General features: G+C 42.9%; 1 protein-coding gene across 1 annotated transcript in view; it reads right to left on the reverse strand.

Annotated features, from left to right (window-relative positions):
- Positions 1 to 549: 549 nt before the first annotated feature.
- Positions 550 to 16,722, reverse strand: part of LOC120932165 (oocyte-specific histone RNA stem-loop-binding protein 2-like) — a 72,078-nt gene continuing 55,905 nt past the window's right edge. The window contains exons 6-8 of the mRNA XM_040344360.1: positions 7,460 to 7,597; positions 1,839 to 1,929; positions 550 to 869 (exon numbers count right to left, since the gene is read on the reverse strand). Coding sequence (XP_040200294.1) covers positions 750 to 869; positions 1,839 to 1,929; positions 7,460 to 7,597 — 349 coding nt within the window. The 3' untranslated portion in view covers positions 550 to 749. The remainder of the gene's footprint in view (positions 870 to 1,838; positions 1,930 to 7,459; positions 7,598 to 16,722) is intronic.

The raw sequence follows: 16,722 nt of genomic DNA on the forward strand, positions 1-16,722 counted from the left end.
CAGTATTTATACAGGATACATGAACAAGATATTAACCAGTATTATGGGTCACACATTGGAATCTTGCAAAGAAGCTGAATTTCGGCTACAGTTGAACAGCATTACTGAACCTAGATAGAATTTCATGCTACCACTCTACATACTTTAACAAGACATTTATAATACAAAATAATGTGATCCATTATTGCACATAAAAGACAGACTCCATTACAATTGCACATACATTCAGGTTCCATTTTAGAAGGAAAAAGCAGAGAGTAGTGCTTTCATAAGAATTCAGATTAAAGAAAAATGCCCACCGATCTGTGTTTATAAAGTTGCCATACCAGCTACATTACAATAATTAAGCACACTTGTTACTTATAGCAGTGGTCAAACCTGTCCTCAGGGCCCTATAACAGGCCAGGTTAATGATATCATCTGTGATGTATTTCAGTTCAGTGATTGCAGTATTCTAGTCTGCATCTCCCCAAGGTAATACATAAAATCTAGCCTGTTAGTGGTACCCGAGGACAGGGTTGATGACCACTGCATTATAGTGCACACAGATTTTTTTTTTGAGACACATTTTAAATAAGCAATCCAAACGCAGCCCATAAATTACTATAGATACATGATACCAAAAAGATTATATGGCATATTTTTTACAATTGCCACCTAACTCACAAAATTAGCCCCTCTCCAATACATAAGAAAGAAGTATGTTTTAAAGAGACAATTTAAATCAACTTCCTCTTTTGCAAAAGAATCTATTGCCCTATCCAATATGGATAATTGTAGGCCTGTGCGGGGTCATAGCTCTGCATCCACTTGAAGAAAGTCTGAGTTGGATCTTCAGAAGGGCATGCCACATCAGGTACATCTGATATCTGTAAGAAAATGAACACTTCAGAATGAGACAAAACTTGACATTTTTACTGTATATTAGCTAAATAGTACTGGTTGATATACAGACTGTTAAAGCAGACATGCTTAACAAAAAATCCCATAAATTAGCCTCCCATGCACACTAGTTTATATTTAAGCTCCAAGCATCACACCATTTTAGACTAGAGTTTTTCCAAGCTTCAGCTTCTAAAAAGCAGAAGATAAAAAAAGCCAGCCTAAGCTTGAACATCTTTGCCAGTGCATTACAAGGTAAAATAGTAAAGTCATACAAGTACACACATTAAAAACTAGAATAGGATTCCACTTGCAAATATAGCCACATTCACACACTATTTAAATAGCAAGTTAGAAGAAATTCCTAATACAGAAGAGCCAATTGATGCCCTAAAACAGTTTTTAGCCAGAGCCGGTACACACTAAGATTGGACAAATGATTGTCCTTTTTTTGATTTAAGATAACTAAAGTTCAAAAATTCTCATACGGCAGGATAAAAATTCGGAAGTGATGTAAAGTGTTGTATTTTCGTACAAAAACGTTACCAATTAAAATCTTACAAGAAACATTTTTTGCGCTTGTCCCTTCAGATAATTCCAAACGAAAAGTGGTGTACAAAATCAGATTGTACGATTGCTTCAGAGTTTTATACGATTTTCCGATTGTGTGTACGGGCCTTAAAACTAGCCCAGTATAAATGAGTCATTGTTAACAGGACCATTAAATCCTATATTTTTACTTCTCTATGCAGAGGGTAGATTATCAGGTGCAGAACAGATCACTACTGAACCAGGTCAATTATTCAGCTAGTATAAATCTGCTGGATCAGAATGACAGCCAGTTAATTTGGAATAGGGATTGAAGAAGTGTTAACAGTATTGAACATGGCCTACTCAAAGCTTCTGCACAATATGGATACCAGTTACTAAGCATTCAATTATAAGATCTTGCATACCTGCAGGTCAAATAGATCATCCTCCAAACCTTGAAAGGAACGCCAAGATTCAAACAAACTCTGCTTTGAGTCATCAAATGGCATTTCTTTCCTAAGGGGAAAAAATATCAATGGTATATTAAAAAGGTGACATTTCATTTAGAAACATTTGCAGCATGCAGCCTGGACTCTAAAGCCTACAATTCATACAAAGTCTGTTGGCAAGCGTTAGGTTATAGCTTACAATGTTAATATAGTGTTTGTACTTGTTTGTGGAGTTAGGCATTACATAATGACATGTAGAGCGAAAAGGTTATTTGCATTCCCCCCCCCCCCCCCAATTAAAACCAGGCTCTTCCAAGTAGTTGAGTAAGGGAATTGCACATGTGCATTGGTTTAGGTGATCATTAGCAACAATGAGGTATAGAGAAACCCCTGGAAGCACGTGCCATACATAAAATGCTAACAGAAGACTCATGCTGCAGACAAACTAGTTCTGGGAGACCAGTAATTTGTACAAGACAGACCAGGGACAAGTTATGCAAGACTGCTAGAAAATCACTTTGCAAAACCCATGCTCAGGCAGAAACGACCAGGATGTGCTCCTACTGCCTCAAATCCCAACCAGAGATGAGGTTGTAAAAAAGTTCCTGGGATTGCTGAAGAGTAGTAATCACTGATGGAACAAAATGGTTTATTGTGATCTATACAGGTGTGGGGCATCAATATAGTTCACTTCAAAAAACACCAGAATTATGAAAATAAAGGCTCAGTAATTGCGACTGTGGCATGGTTGCTGGTGTCAAATTGGCTGGTTTCAGTATTTCTGTAACCACTTCTAGGATTTTAATGCACGATAGTCTCCAGAAACACTAAAATTGTATTCAGTTAGCAGTAGTTTTACAGATGGAATTAACTTCTAGGAACACTAATGAGGAAGGTCAGAATAAAATGGCCATATAGGTTCACGCTGTAGAAAAGGCTGCTGGTCACAAGAAAAGCACTATGAATGCATGTCAAACCTTCAGGCGGCTGAATTATCCACCTCAAAAATAATGCTGGCCAGAACTAGGTTTGTGGGAGTTCATTCCACATTTTGACAGCGGTGAAGAAGCCATTTCATATGTGGTAGGTAAATTTTCTCGTAAAGTGCCATTTAGTCCTTTTTGCTGAAAAACTGAACCACACCAAGTTCACTATATAGACCACTTCTGCATTAAGTAGTGATCATATCCTTTTATACAGCAGCAGGTGCAATCTCAGGCTCCTGTAGACTGTCTGTATATCAGTCTGTATCTCGTACAGGCAGGATTAATGAACTACCTATAGTGTTCATCAGCACCCTTATAATTGATTGAGCACTACAAGACATCAACCGCAATGGCCAACAGTAGTTTTAGTTCAACCATTCAAGTTCTATTCAAATTGTGACAGGTAGGTGTAGGTTGTGGCATGTGTGCACCCCACTTCTACAGTGAGTAGGCGCACAGGTTTATTTTAAAGCAAACTATACCCATCAATTTAAGAGTTTCGTAAAATTGTTGCATTTCAGCACGTGACAGGGATGTAACTATCCCATTTGGTTGTGATCTCAACCAAACTGAGAAACCATTAAATGGCTGGTGTCAAACTGATCACAGAGGCCAAGATAGCAGCTAGCTTCCTTGAAAATAGGAGGGTTTAGCTATGCTTGAACATACCCCCTTTAAACCCCTCCCACTGTGCCAGATATGATCAGCATGCCACTGATCTGATCACTGCTACCAATATGTTTTCATATGGGTATTAATAAACTGTATGTGCACATAAATATCCTTAAGTATTTCAAAAGCCACCCCCCTTCTCATTTTGGATAGTAAAGGAAATGGCTGTTAGGTTTTTACTGGTTTGTGTCCTACCTGGGATATTAGAATGCCTTAGCCAAGAGACAGACTGTTTTACAATAAGAGTGCTTTGTGTTCTGCAAATGTAAACAATTCATAACCATATAAATATATATATATAAAAAAAAAAAGTGTAAAAATGCATTTCTTAGTTTGTTAGAACATTTTGCAAATTGGTAATCTTTCTTCATAAATTTGAGCCAAAAAAGTTATACTGCTACATATCCAATCTATAGTAAAAATAACCAAAATCAGTGTATATCATTTTGTTTTTGTGAAAGTTCTAAAGTCTACAAGCTTTGGCGACAATTGATCACACCTGATGCTTCTAATTTGAGACACCAAGACCAACTTCACATTGGGGCTGTTCTCAGGCACGATGTGCTTGCGGGACATTCCAAAAAGTCCTGCAAGCAGCACCTTTGGGGTGGGTTGGGAGCGGCAATTATCAACACTCCAAAAACACCCTGCCCATTGGAAGGACTTTACCTTTTTGGGGTAAAAAGCACCTCAGCTAGCAGCCTAAAAAACAAACAAAAAAATAACTCAGCATGAAAGCAGCCTTACAAGCTAGGAAAGTTAAAATATCCCTCCACATGACCCTTTTTGGAAAGTAGACATGCCAAGGTATTTAGTAAGAGGCATGGTAAAGTTTTTAAAGATGCAACTTCCCCACTTTTTTTTCCTCACAAAATTGTAATATTTACAGGTCATTTCTAACATGGCATAAGTATACTTACAACTACACCACAAAACACAATCTGCTACTCCAGAGTATCGCAACACTATGTGCGAGACTTTCAGCCAGTCCACATACAGAGGCCCAACATGTAGGGAGCACTGTCAGGTGTTCTAGGGACACAAATTACACAATTTCTTGACTACCCATTACACTTTTGAAGGACCCAGAGCACCAGAATGGAAATGCCCACAAAATTACCCCATTTTGGAAAGCAAACACACAACACATAATCTAGGATGCATGAGTCCTTTGAACATGTCATTTTTCCACCATTTTTTTTTTTTTATACACACCCACACAAAAAATAGGAAATAACTTTATAAATTTACAACACATCGCAAAAATTACACCCCAAAATACATTCTACTACTCCTCCCCCCCCTTAAGTATGTTGATGCCACACGAGACTTTTACACAGCCGGGCCAAAATACAGAGGCCCAACATGCATTGAGCACCGTCAGGATGAGCCCTGATGTGGCAGGAATTAGCACCGATCATTGCTGTGGGCATTCCAGAGACAGCCCACTCGCACTGCTGCACCGGCTTGCTCTTCTCTTCACACGATGTACCGATTGCGAGAGAGGAGAGCCGGTTTGACAAGTGATCGCTCAGTCATTGGATGGAGTGATCACGTGGTAAAGGGCCACTGTCATTTACACTTTACCAGGATTTGCGATGTACTAGACCTGGAGAACCCGGCGATAACAGATGCTTCCTGGTGTGTGCCTCTGTGGGACGCACGAGAAGCTTAAGTTTGGAAAAAACTCTGAGTATCAAAACAAAAAAAAGTGAGGTGCTTAAGGACTAGGTGGGGGGGGGGCAGTGAACGGTCTCTGGGACTGCAACAGCCTATAAAAAGATACAGAACATAGTATAGTAATGATGTAAACAAATCTCAACTGTGCACATAACATAGGGATCCCACACCGATGGCTAGGGAACCATTGTGGGCTAATAAGGTAGTAGGCTTGCCCTGGGAGGTAATATAGCAAGTAGTGGTAAACTATGGGGTGCAACAGCAAACGCTAAGCCACCAAGTGTAAGGTAAGGATGAGCCCAAGTAAATAGAGGCATGGTAGCCCCTAGGTCTAGATAGAAATGCAAAATACAAAACTAGCGGTATTATAAAGAAAACATATGGAAATGTGGTAGGTGGCAGTCAAGACTTTAGGCGATTTCAGTAGCTAGGGTGAACCTGAATCTCCTAACCCAACTTGGCCAGTAAGGAGAGCAAGGCTTTAGGGAGGGTCAAGGGCTGTAGATGCAAAAGGGGACAGAGGTCTTGGTGGAGGAGGAATAAAGAACATCTACGTGGGAGGAGAGATCGGAGCCAAAGCACAGTCCTCGAGTCACCCAAATACTGCTAGTAAGTAAACCATTACAAGCAGAGGAGGAGGAACAGTACAAGGGGAAGGAGGGTTGTGAAAGGAAGGTGGAGGGTAAGCGGTAAAAAGGCAGAGGCGATGTAGGCATGGAGCTAGCAAAGAACAGCATTTGTTACTTAAAAAAGGTACTGGAGAAAGAATATCAAAAAGGGATTGTGGGGAGAACAGTGCATGGATACCATTCAGGAAGGATCACCAAAAGAATTTGCCAGGTGGGCAAAATGGAGAAAGAAAGAGTGAAACAGGGGGGGGGGGGGTCGTGGGATACCCCTCGTTATCAGGATGAGTGTCAGTCCATGGAGCCTTCTTTGGGGCCAGATCCAGGGAGATTTAGTGGCCTCACTTGCTAGCACTGGATGAAGCCTATAGCACTGAGGAGATTGGCATCTTCTTGGGGGAGCTGGAGGCTGCTCCGCATGGAGATCCTTTGGCTAGTTTCAGTTGGCAAGAGGTGAAGATCTTGAAGTGTGGCCTGGAGGTCTTCTGCAGATTTACATTTGGTAGGAGGATCCTTTTAAGAGAAATGGATGGCAAAGGGAAAAGGCCAGCGATAAGATGTTGCAAGATTTGCATCTGGGAGAGCTCTTGGAAGATCCGAGACTGGTGACCCTGTAACACCGATGAGTCCTTATTGGGGGATGCCATCATTAGCTGCTCCTTAGTGCGGAAAAAGTAGAGTTTTACCACAGTATCCCATGGAGGGCCATCTTCAGGTCACAGTGCTAGGAATCTGTGTATTCTGTCCATTTCAAGTCTTTCCATGGGGACTGAGGGTGCAAGTTCCTGAAAGTGCTTTGATGGTGTTCTCAAAATCTTTCAGGCAGGCCTGAAAGGTTAAATTCTCCTCACGGATAATTTCTAGTTCCTCAGCATGGATGCCTGTAAAAAGATAATGTTCATCCATCCTCTGCTCCAACACCGAGTTGTGGATGACTACTTTGCAAACGACCCTTGTGAGCATTTGCGCAAACTAATGGATCAGGTCTGGTTGCGTTTTCATGGAAAGCCAGGGGGTAAATGTCAAACTGTCAGACTCCTTCAGCAACTGCTGTAGAAAGCCGGGTCGGCTCTGGTGTGTGGTGCATGGGGGAGAGGGCCGGGAAGATGCAGGCGTGGCCATCTTGGACGATATCCTGGCCAGGACATCTTGGCTTAAACTTTGGCTTAACGCCGTTGTAAACCATTGCGGGTGGCAGTCACAGTCTGACTTTGTGTAGAGTTGGCAGGGGCGCCTCAGAGATTCAGTGCTGCAATGCTGTTTAGTCTTGGGAGATGTGTGGAGTACTACGCAAGCATGACTAGCTTGGACAGGTCCGCGCATATGCCCCGATGACTTTTTTAAATCCGCACTTACAATCACTTTAAAAGAGTAAACTGAAAACACAGTACCTTAGTTGCAAAGCAAGACTTTACCCACTAGCGGACTAGCACAACAGCAAGTAAAAAAGGTCTCCACCTACATTCTTATTACGCCCACATTTTAACACTACAATCCTCACCATGCTAATAATCTTTCCTTGTGCCCTAGGTCAATTACCACACTTGCAACACCCTTTGATCAAATAGGTTAAATAACCATGTTAAAATTAAAAAAATAAAAGGGCATTTTTAAACATGCATGGGAGACTTACTCAAACGATAGCTCTTCAGGGGGATCCCAAGCATGAAGAGCACGCCTCCAAAGTTTGATCTGCATGTCCCATGACCGCCGACTATATTTCTTATATTTGTTGGGTGTACGAGGGTGAATTCCTGGCTCCCTTTCATATCTGCATAAACAAAAATCACACATTATAATAAACCTGCCAACTAATTTGAGACCTGTTCTTAAAAAGGTAATCTGAGCATTGTTTAGCCATTGAGAAAGAAGGAAATCTGCATAAGCTATTAGACCCTGATGCCTACCCAGCACTTTGGACTTTTGGGCAAGTGCAGTCCAACGCTAAAAGCTACATACTCACACATACATATATGCATATACATATACACACGGGGAATATCGTGTCTCACCTTGTGCAGAGATTTTCTAGCTGGTGGAACAGTCTAAGCAGTAGAAAGTCACTGGGGAAAAGTACAGCTCCAGTACAAGTCAAAATAAGAGTGTTCAGATGGCTTCATCACTCACAGCCACAAGCAGACAGGAATGTAACAGTTTACACTACAGTAGCTTCTTCAGAGGTGATTTTCTATTTCTAATTGAGCATGCAATTATTCAGGTTAACCATTTTAAAATATTGTTTTAGGCTACACTTGCATATTGACCAGAGTGTACATGCGACAGCCCATTAAAAGCATTGAGATGCTACTGGCTCCCACAGCCAATTGAAGCAGTTCACTTGCAGGTGATTTCCGCATAGCGGTTAAATGTTATCGGCCCTGGATACAGACTGTCTGGGTTTCTGAAATATACATGCTGCCATGCCAATTTGCAGGTATAAATGTGGCCTTAATGAGAAAGAGACTGTACAAGAAATGGTTAAAAAGTAAAAAAAATGTAAAGTAGAGTCTGCAGGGTCAATGCAGAGCAAGTGCAATATGATGTAGCAGAGTCACTGGCCCTCAAAATCATTCCATATTTGTGGCAGTGTTAATATAAATAAGAGCTCAGAGCTGCTAATGCAACAGCTGTTTGACCATGTGAGGGTCTCAGAACTAATTCTACCCAAGCAAGAGGTCTGAGTGTTATGGTGGAGAGAGATTAAAGGGATTGCAAGTTATTTTTTAATATAAACAAAAATGTTACTTGCCTCCTCTGTGCAACAGTTTTGCTCAGAGTGGCCCCAATCCTCTTCTGGGGTCCCCTATGGTGCTCCTGGCTCCTCTTCGAATACCCACTCGGATGGCCACTTTTGAAAGGGGCACTTGTGCGGGCGCGCTCCTGAGTCTTGCTGTTGCGCCCATTGACACAGACAGCAGAACTTGACCTCGTCCCCTGGCTCCCGTGTCACTGGATTTGATTGACATTATAGCAGGAGCCATGTACCCAATGAGGACCAGAGACCGCAGCTGCTGTGCTCATCCCCATCACTGGAATGAATGGCTCCGGTAAGAGAAAAAGGGGGACTGTGGGTGCTGCAGCACAAAAGGTTTATCACCTCAATGCATAGAATGCATTAAAGGTGAAAAGCCCTGAGGGTCTACAACCCCTAAATGCATCCATTTTGATCAGACAAGCTTTCAAAAGCCACCATCCAGATTTAGTAGAATAAAACCTACGTTAGACTTACCGGTAACGGTATTTCTACGAACCTTCCAGGATGGCACACTTGAGAGATGAGGGCTCCTCCCCACAGGAAACCCAATCAATTGAGAGCTTGTTATAAGTCCCCACCCTTCCCCTTGATCCCCAGTATGTAATAAAGTCCTGAACTGGTTCACAAAGGACATCGTTCCACATAGGAACTTACCATCTAGCATTTAGCTCATCTTTCCCTCCACATAGAGCGGGAAGTAGGCCTGCCGTCCTGGAAGGTTTGTAGAAATACAGTTACCGGTAAGTCCAACGTAGGTTTTCTCCCATCACCTTCCAGGACGGCACACCTGAGAGGATAATAAAGGAACCAACAGGCCTACTTTAGGGTGGGACCCCTGCCTGCAAAGCCTTTCTGCTAAATGTCAGATTTTGACTTGAATGTTTCTTACCTTCACTCCCTAGTGAGTGATGAAGGTATCCTAACTGGATCATGCAACTGACCTGCAGGTCTGCTCCACCTATGCCCCTGCCTTCTCTTCGGATGCAGGACCTAGGTGGCATGGGCTCTTAAAGATAAAATCTGAGAGCCTGTGAATTTTTTTTAAGATAAAAAGCTTGACTGTCAACATTCTAGCAATCGTGGTCAATGTCTGTAACTGCTGCATAGGACCACCAAAAAGACTAATCAGATTAGTTCTGTGAAACAAGGAACTACGTTGGTCAACAAAGAACATCTGGTTTTAAACCACTAGTCTGTTCAGGAGAATGGTTTAGAAAAAGGCCTTCTGACAGACATTCCTTGTGGGTCCCCTTTTTATTTGTTTGCCATAACCATGGTGAAAATGAAAAAAACCCACTTAAGGATAATAGATTAAGGGAAGCTTATTCCCTGGGCTCAAAGGACTGGTATGTAACCAAGCAGGGTGTTTGGTGTGCTCCTGCACCTTCGAGGGGTGGCTCCCCTTCAGTCCACCTGTCCCCATCCATTAGAATGTATGTGCCTCCATTTTGGGGACACTCATTGTTCAGTGCCAGGACCACAGATCACAGGGTGCCTTGGGCGGCTCTCGCATGCGCCCGCAAACGCGTGCGGACAAAACCCCCGTCTCCAACGCACTCTGTTAGACAGGTCAACCGGCTGCTCTGCAAGCTGGTCGGCAAGTAAGCCTGGTCTCCCCCTGGGCATTCCCCAGGCTTTGTCGTCATGTAACCAAGCATACCAAACTTCTGTTTTTCTTCCCATCTGAATGCTGACATGTCAGATGTGAAAGTGTTCTATATAGGCTCCTTATAACCCTGCAGGTAGATGCATTAAAACTACGCAGAAAGGAGCCTGGTAAGAACTGAGTAACTATTTCATAAATATCAGGTGTCTGAAACCATAATCCACTCCAAGCACCAATGAGTGTTAAGTTAAGCAGATCCCTACTACAGGGAATTAATTCTATAGTAGGAGTAAAAGACAAATATTGGTTAGTCACATCCAGTTCGTCCAGGGGGTGACATGAAGGATACATACCGAGCTGTAAACTTGGCATAAAACTCCGATGAGCATAACCCCTTAGTTCCTACTAAAAAATCATGATAGGTGATTTTATCACCTTCTTCCGGTGTCCTATAACCCTACTGGGTTCAGGTCTAGGGAATGTCTCTGGTATGCCTGAATGTAAAGGACTGAATCTTTTGCAGTCAGAAATCCTGTTCCTTCCATGTGCATGGAAAATAAGGTCTGAAATAAGAGTGACAAATATATAATATAACAGATATACAGGTCATAAATCTTGTATTTCTGAAAGGTAGCAAGCTCAAGCTTTATATGGAATACAAAACAGGAAGACGCACCCAGCCTTCACTGTTGTATTTTCTGATATACAGTCACCTGTAGAACAGAGAAAACACAAACCCTAAATTAAAATGTTGTGCATTTCTAATACGTAATAAGATACCATTTAACCTAAGCAAAGAGAACAGACAAACTTCAAATGTGTGCTTCTGATGTTTAATAGGTTAGAGGTCATACATCCAACAGAAAGGACACTAGCAAATATGGTGTTTATCTGAGCAATTAAACACAGAAGACACAGACGCCTTTCACTGCTGTGTTTTTCTGATGTACAACAAAGGTAATAGATTCAAGACAGGAGGACAAGAACGACTTCGGTGTTGTGTATTCCTGATACCGAACGCAGTACGGTCATATAACCAACAGAAATTATACTAACACATATTGTGCATTTCTGATTATCACGAAAAAACGCAGTCACATTGCCAGTATGACAACAGAAAAGACACATGCGACCTCAGCTGTGCATTGCTGGTGCTAGACCACGTGCAGTCATTACCGGCAGAGTGTGGCACTAACACACTTCTGATAAAAAACAGGGTATAGACGCAAGACAGAAATGTTACCAACAATAATTCAACATTGTGAATTTCTGATTAGCAACACTACACAGTCATATAACCGACAGAAATGTCACTATCAAAAACTCAATGCGTTTCTGAATAGCAACAGTGTACAGTCACCGAACCCACAGAAGTGTCACTACCAGTGATACAACGGTGTGCGTTTTTGATTAGCAAACTTGTACAGTTATATGACCAACAGAAATGTTGCTGACAACTCAATGTGTTTAATAGCAACCTTGTAGAGTCATCTAAACAGAAATGTCACTAGCAAAAAGAATACTCAATGCAGTGCGTTTCTGAATAGCAACTGTGTACAGTGACGTAACCCACAGAAATATCACTACCAATACAATGTTGTGCGTTTCTGATTAGCAAACGTGTACAGTCATAACCAGAAGAAATGTCGCCATCAGTAACTCAATGTCATGTGTTTCTGATAAGCAATAGTGTACAGTCATGTATCCAACAGAAATTTCACCAACAGTAACTCAATGTTGTGCGTTTCTGAATAGCAACCTTGTAGAGTCATATGACCAACAGAAATGTCGCTGACAATTCAATGTTGTGCATTTCTGATTAGCAATAGTGTACGTTTATATAATAGAAGGGTCACTAACAATTCAATGTTATGCGTTTCTGATAAGCAGCAGTGTACAGTCACATATTATGCATTTCTAGTGAGATATAAGATTGTTATCTAACAGAAAAGAAACAAAACAAACTTCCAAAGTTGTGCATTTCTGATGTGTGATCAGACCAACAATCTATCCTAGGCATAGCCTGAACTCCAGATACTAATCCTTCACCCACCAGTGAAGGAACATGGTAGTTCCAAATTGAAATCTGAGGTGTGTCACTAAACCACAGTAATGGTAGCTGCTATTCTACTACTGCATAGGTCCAAGTAGGTGTAGCTGGTCCACACAGGTGGGAGCGAGTCCAAGCCTCCCAAGCATCTAAGGTCTTAACAAGCACAGACCCAGAGATCAATTAAGTCTCTCAGGAAGAGGTGATCACAATCTTAGCCTGGAGGCAATCAGACACCTGTAGGGCTTCACACTAAATACAGGCTAGTTTACATAGAGGTTTGCACCAGGAACCCCTCAATTAAGGGTTGCAGGATAGCATTTTATGCTTCTCATACAGCCCACGTGTGGTTTGTAGCCCAAGCCACAAGAGGTTTTGATTAACTCTTACACACTGATAGATATAGGAGCAGTGCAAGGAGGAAATAGGTTGGAGCTTGTAGAGATGTTGTACCCAATAAGCAACCCCCTCAAGGATAATATGTTCACTAGGGTGCCCCACCCTATGGGTAAAAGTTTAGGAGGCAGCCTTTGAAGGGCTAAAAACCTCTAAATGCACCATCATAAGCTACCTGCCAGATTCATAGCAGCTGGCCCTGACCCTTTAGGGATTGATGGAGTGGAAAACACCCTGGATTGAGCCTTGCTCAGCCCCCTATATGAAGTAATTCTAGGGGCTTCTGTAATCTCCTCAGTGGCCTATATTCCCTGCAGGAGTCCATCCAGTCCCTCTAGGGTGAAGGGGCATCTCTTTAATCATGCATCCTCCTGAATTTGGTTTAACAGGACTAGATCCAACTCCCCCTCTGAGCTGTGTTCTGGTCTGGCTTTCCATATCCTCACCTTCCTCCTTTTCTTCCTCTACCTGGGCTAGAGGGAGTGATTGTGAGGGTAGGGCACCAGGTCCCATTCAGAAGAGGCTTTCCTGGGAGGATGTGCCTTCTCTAGGGATAAGCTCCTCTGTGGACCTTGGGTTACTGACTGCCTGGCAGCTTCACGGAAAGCTTTGACTGTTGCCGGCATTTCCGTCTGCATAGTTGAGACATCTCATCATTGCAGCAGCCCCCTTCCCTGCTAAAGTATTAATGCATGTTTAGCAAAAGGGCTTTGAGTGGGAGTTTATCCTTACAGTACCCATATTTTTATTTTTATCTTCATCTTTAGAGGAGCTATGCCCTGTAGAGGCAGGAGGTTGTTTATCTGGGGCAGGGCTTTTTTTCCAGGGGGAACTCGGTTCCACCACCTCTGGCTCAGACCCTTTGGTGCCTGCTCACCACAATCACTTGTAAATACAGAAGTCTGGTTTCTGTGTTTACAAGTGACAGCTTTGTAACCCCCTGAACTATGCACTCTGTATGTAATGCAATTCTGGTATTTAATGCCCCTTTAAGACCCTTCTACGGTTTGTGAAATCTGAACGGGTCATGGTTGAGTTCCTGCACCAATTTTCTGAGAAAAAAAGCTCTGATCTGGGGCCTCCTGGGTTCCACTGGGGGGGATTCTGGAAGACAAGAGATACAACACAACAAATATGCACAACATTACTCTGTCTTCCCCCAAGACTGCAGGTTTGTACTGGGAAGGGAAAAGGGTAAGGCGAGAAGTGAAATCCAGTTCCTGTTCTGGCTGGCCCCGGGATCACAGACCCCTGAAAGCCAGGACCTCTCACTCTCTTTCAAAGGGGGGTTTGTACTCACCGATCCCAGACCTGGATCTACCTGCAGTCGCATTCCCGTCCTTTTGTTCCATGAGGAGGTTGGCTGGGTCCTGGGCTGCTGGTACCGCTGGAGGGGCTGGTACAGAAAGCCGACCACTTCCACAACACTCTCCACGTGGTCTCCCGGCGTCCTAACACTTCCGGGTTGCACTGTGTCTGCGGCGCCGCCCACTTCCTGTGATGTGGTCATGTTCAGAAAGAGGCTTGGAGCTCAGTGCTTCCTCCTAGGAAAAACCCGAAGTGGAGAGCAGCTTAATGGCGGTGTTTTTGCATCACAGCGATGGCTCGCCCTCCCTCCCGGCCTCCCTAAAAACTGTCTCAACAGGGGTACCATTAAGCCATCCCCGGTCTTTAAAACAAAAAACACGTCGCTGTGTTCGAGAGAAAAACACAATCAATACTAGTGATCAAGGGGAAGGGTGGGGACTTATAACAAGCTGTCAATTGATTGTTTTTTCTGTGGAGAGGAGCTCTCATCTCAGGTGTGAGGTCCTGGAAGGTGATAGGAGAAAGTTGCGATTTATTAGATCTAAATTATCTAGATCTTAGCCATATATTTTAGAAGGTCTAGTGTGTCTTATTGGCCCTCTGGACCTGACAATATAGTCTTGTTTGTTGTCCAATTGGCTTCTTTTACATCTGTGTAACCACTTTTCAAGAAGATACCTGCAATAGAGCAGGAATAGCGTTGGGAGATCAGTTCAAGTCAAAACAGGTTACTACACCCATTCTTGACAATTATGTATTTCTCATTCTCCAGACTGGTTTACAACAGGGCCTTATTAAAGTCAGAGGATCCTGGTCTTTACCGTTTGCATTCCATCCAACCTCTGTTTTTCCAAGAAATCGTCTTAAGCCGATTTAAGTATGGCATGGTTTAAAATGGTTATAAACCTAAAACATGAAATATGAACAAAGCACATTCTTGTGTACTTGTCTATCCAAAAGAGCGATTTCTCTCTGCCGTCTCCTTCCTCCGCTAGGGAGGGAAGCGCTAGCACACAGCCTGTGAAAAAATATCCTCAGCTCTGCCTGTTCTTCGTGAAGGGGGTGTGTCCTTTCTCTCCAATCAGGGCTCAGAGCCCCCTTACTGTGATCAACAGACTTCAGATCCCTGCACTATGCTGCTAGAGGTGAGAAATGATTTTTTGATGTTTTTTAGAATGATCTAAAGAAAAAAAAAAAAAAAAAAGCTTCAACTTATGAGGGTGGATTGGTTTCATCTGATGCCAGCGATTTCACTGTGTATACAGTATGCAAGGGTTTTCAACCACTTGAAGCACAGAGATCAAGGCATTTTTTGGCACAATTCACTTATTTTTCACCTGACAAATCAAGTATATTTCCATGTACTCATGACAGCACACCAGAGAACTTGCCAACCTGTGAGGGTCAGAAAATGGTCAAGGCTAGAACACCTTCTACAGTGTTGCATGGCAGAAAGGGACAAATAAACAATCATCAGGAAAATACAAGGCTGTGCTTTTCCATTTCATGGTGACTACATGGAACAAAAAAAAAAAAAATGTACGAGGTCCCAAGGTGGCACTGTAGCCAGTGAATGCCTGTGGGAACTGTATATAATTTTTCATCCAAAGGATGCCTCCTGATGTAGTAGATCCGATACTTTGTAGCCAAGGCAGCCCAAGAGGTAGAGATCGACCTGGTATAATGTGCCTTTAGCTTCTCAAGAGGCAACCTATTAATGGCTATGTAATTACTTGTTTTTTTAGTTCTCATTCATTATGTATTTACCTATACTATATTGGTTTTTCTTCATTATTTTTTTTTTTTGACTAGATGGCTCTAGACTTAAAAGGACCACACACACACACACACACACACACACACACACACACACACACAAATGCTGAATCATAGTGCGGCTTTTTTGTCTGGGTGGTCATACTTTTGAAATTGATCCATAAGGTGATAGACTTAAAGGGGTTGTAAAGGAAAATTCAAGTTAGTCTTACCGGTCACTTGTTTTCCAGAAGTCTTTCAGGACAGCACCTTGAGAGATAGCGACTCCTCCCTCTCCTTCAGGAAACACCTTCTTCCCAATTCTTTAAAGAGAGGCCCCTCCCCAGAACGTTTCAGTTGTCACAGAGAAACCTCCGGCCCGGCTGGAACACAAACACATACGTTAGTCACAGCATGGCACATCAAAACCAATAGGGCGGGTCGTTGCTGTCCTGAAAGACTTCTGGAAAACAAGTTATCGGTAAGACTAACTTGAATTTTCCCAGGGCGTCTTTCAGGACAGCACCTTGAGGATACCAGAGACTTACCACCTTAGAGCGGGACGACAGCTTGTAGGACCTTCCTGCCAAACGCTTGGTCACTGGCAGAAATGAGGTCCAACCTGTAATGCCACACAAACGTGCTGAAGCTTGACCACGTAGCCACTTTGCAGATCTTCTCCGGGGTGGCACCAGCTCTCTGCCCATGAGGCTGCAAGCGCTCGTGTTGAATGAGCACAGATCCCTTCTGGCGGCACCACACCTGCATGTAATTAGGCCTCCCGAATAGCTAACTTCAGCCATCTAGCCAAGGTACCCTTTGAGGCTGGGCATCCATAATTGGCTTTGGCCAATTATGGCTCAGGGGGTTTAGTACACGCCCCACACTAAAAAAGGCCGCCTGGAAGTCGGCCTTGGAGGGAGAGGGCAGGCTAGTAAGTTAGAGTTACACAGTGAGTAACTGTCGTTTTTTCTGGAGCAGCGATTTAATGATTCTTAAATACCTGCTGATACCTGCTGGGTGTCT

This window comes from Rana temporaria, chromosome 3 (assembly GCF_905171775.1).
Source record: "Rana temporaria chromosome 3, aRanTem1.1, whole genome shotgun sequence".
Lineage (NCBI taxonomy): Eukaryota > Metazoa > Chordata > Amphibia > Anura > Ranidae > Rana > Rana temporaria.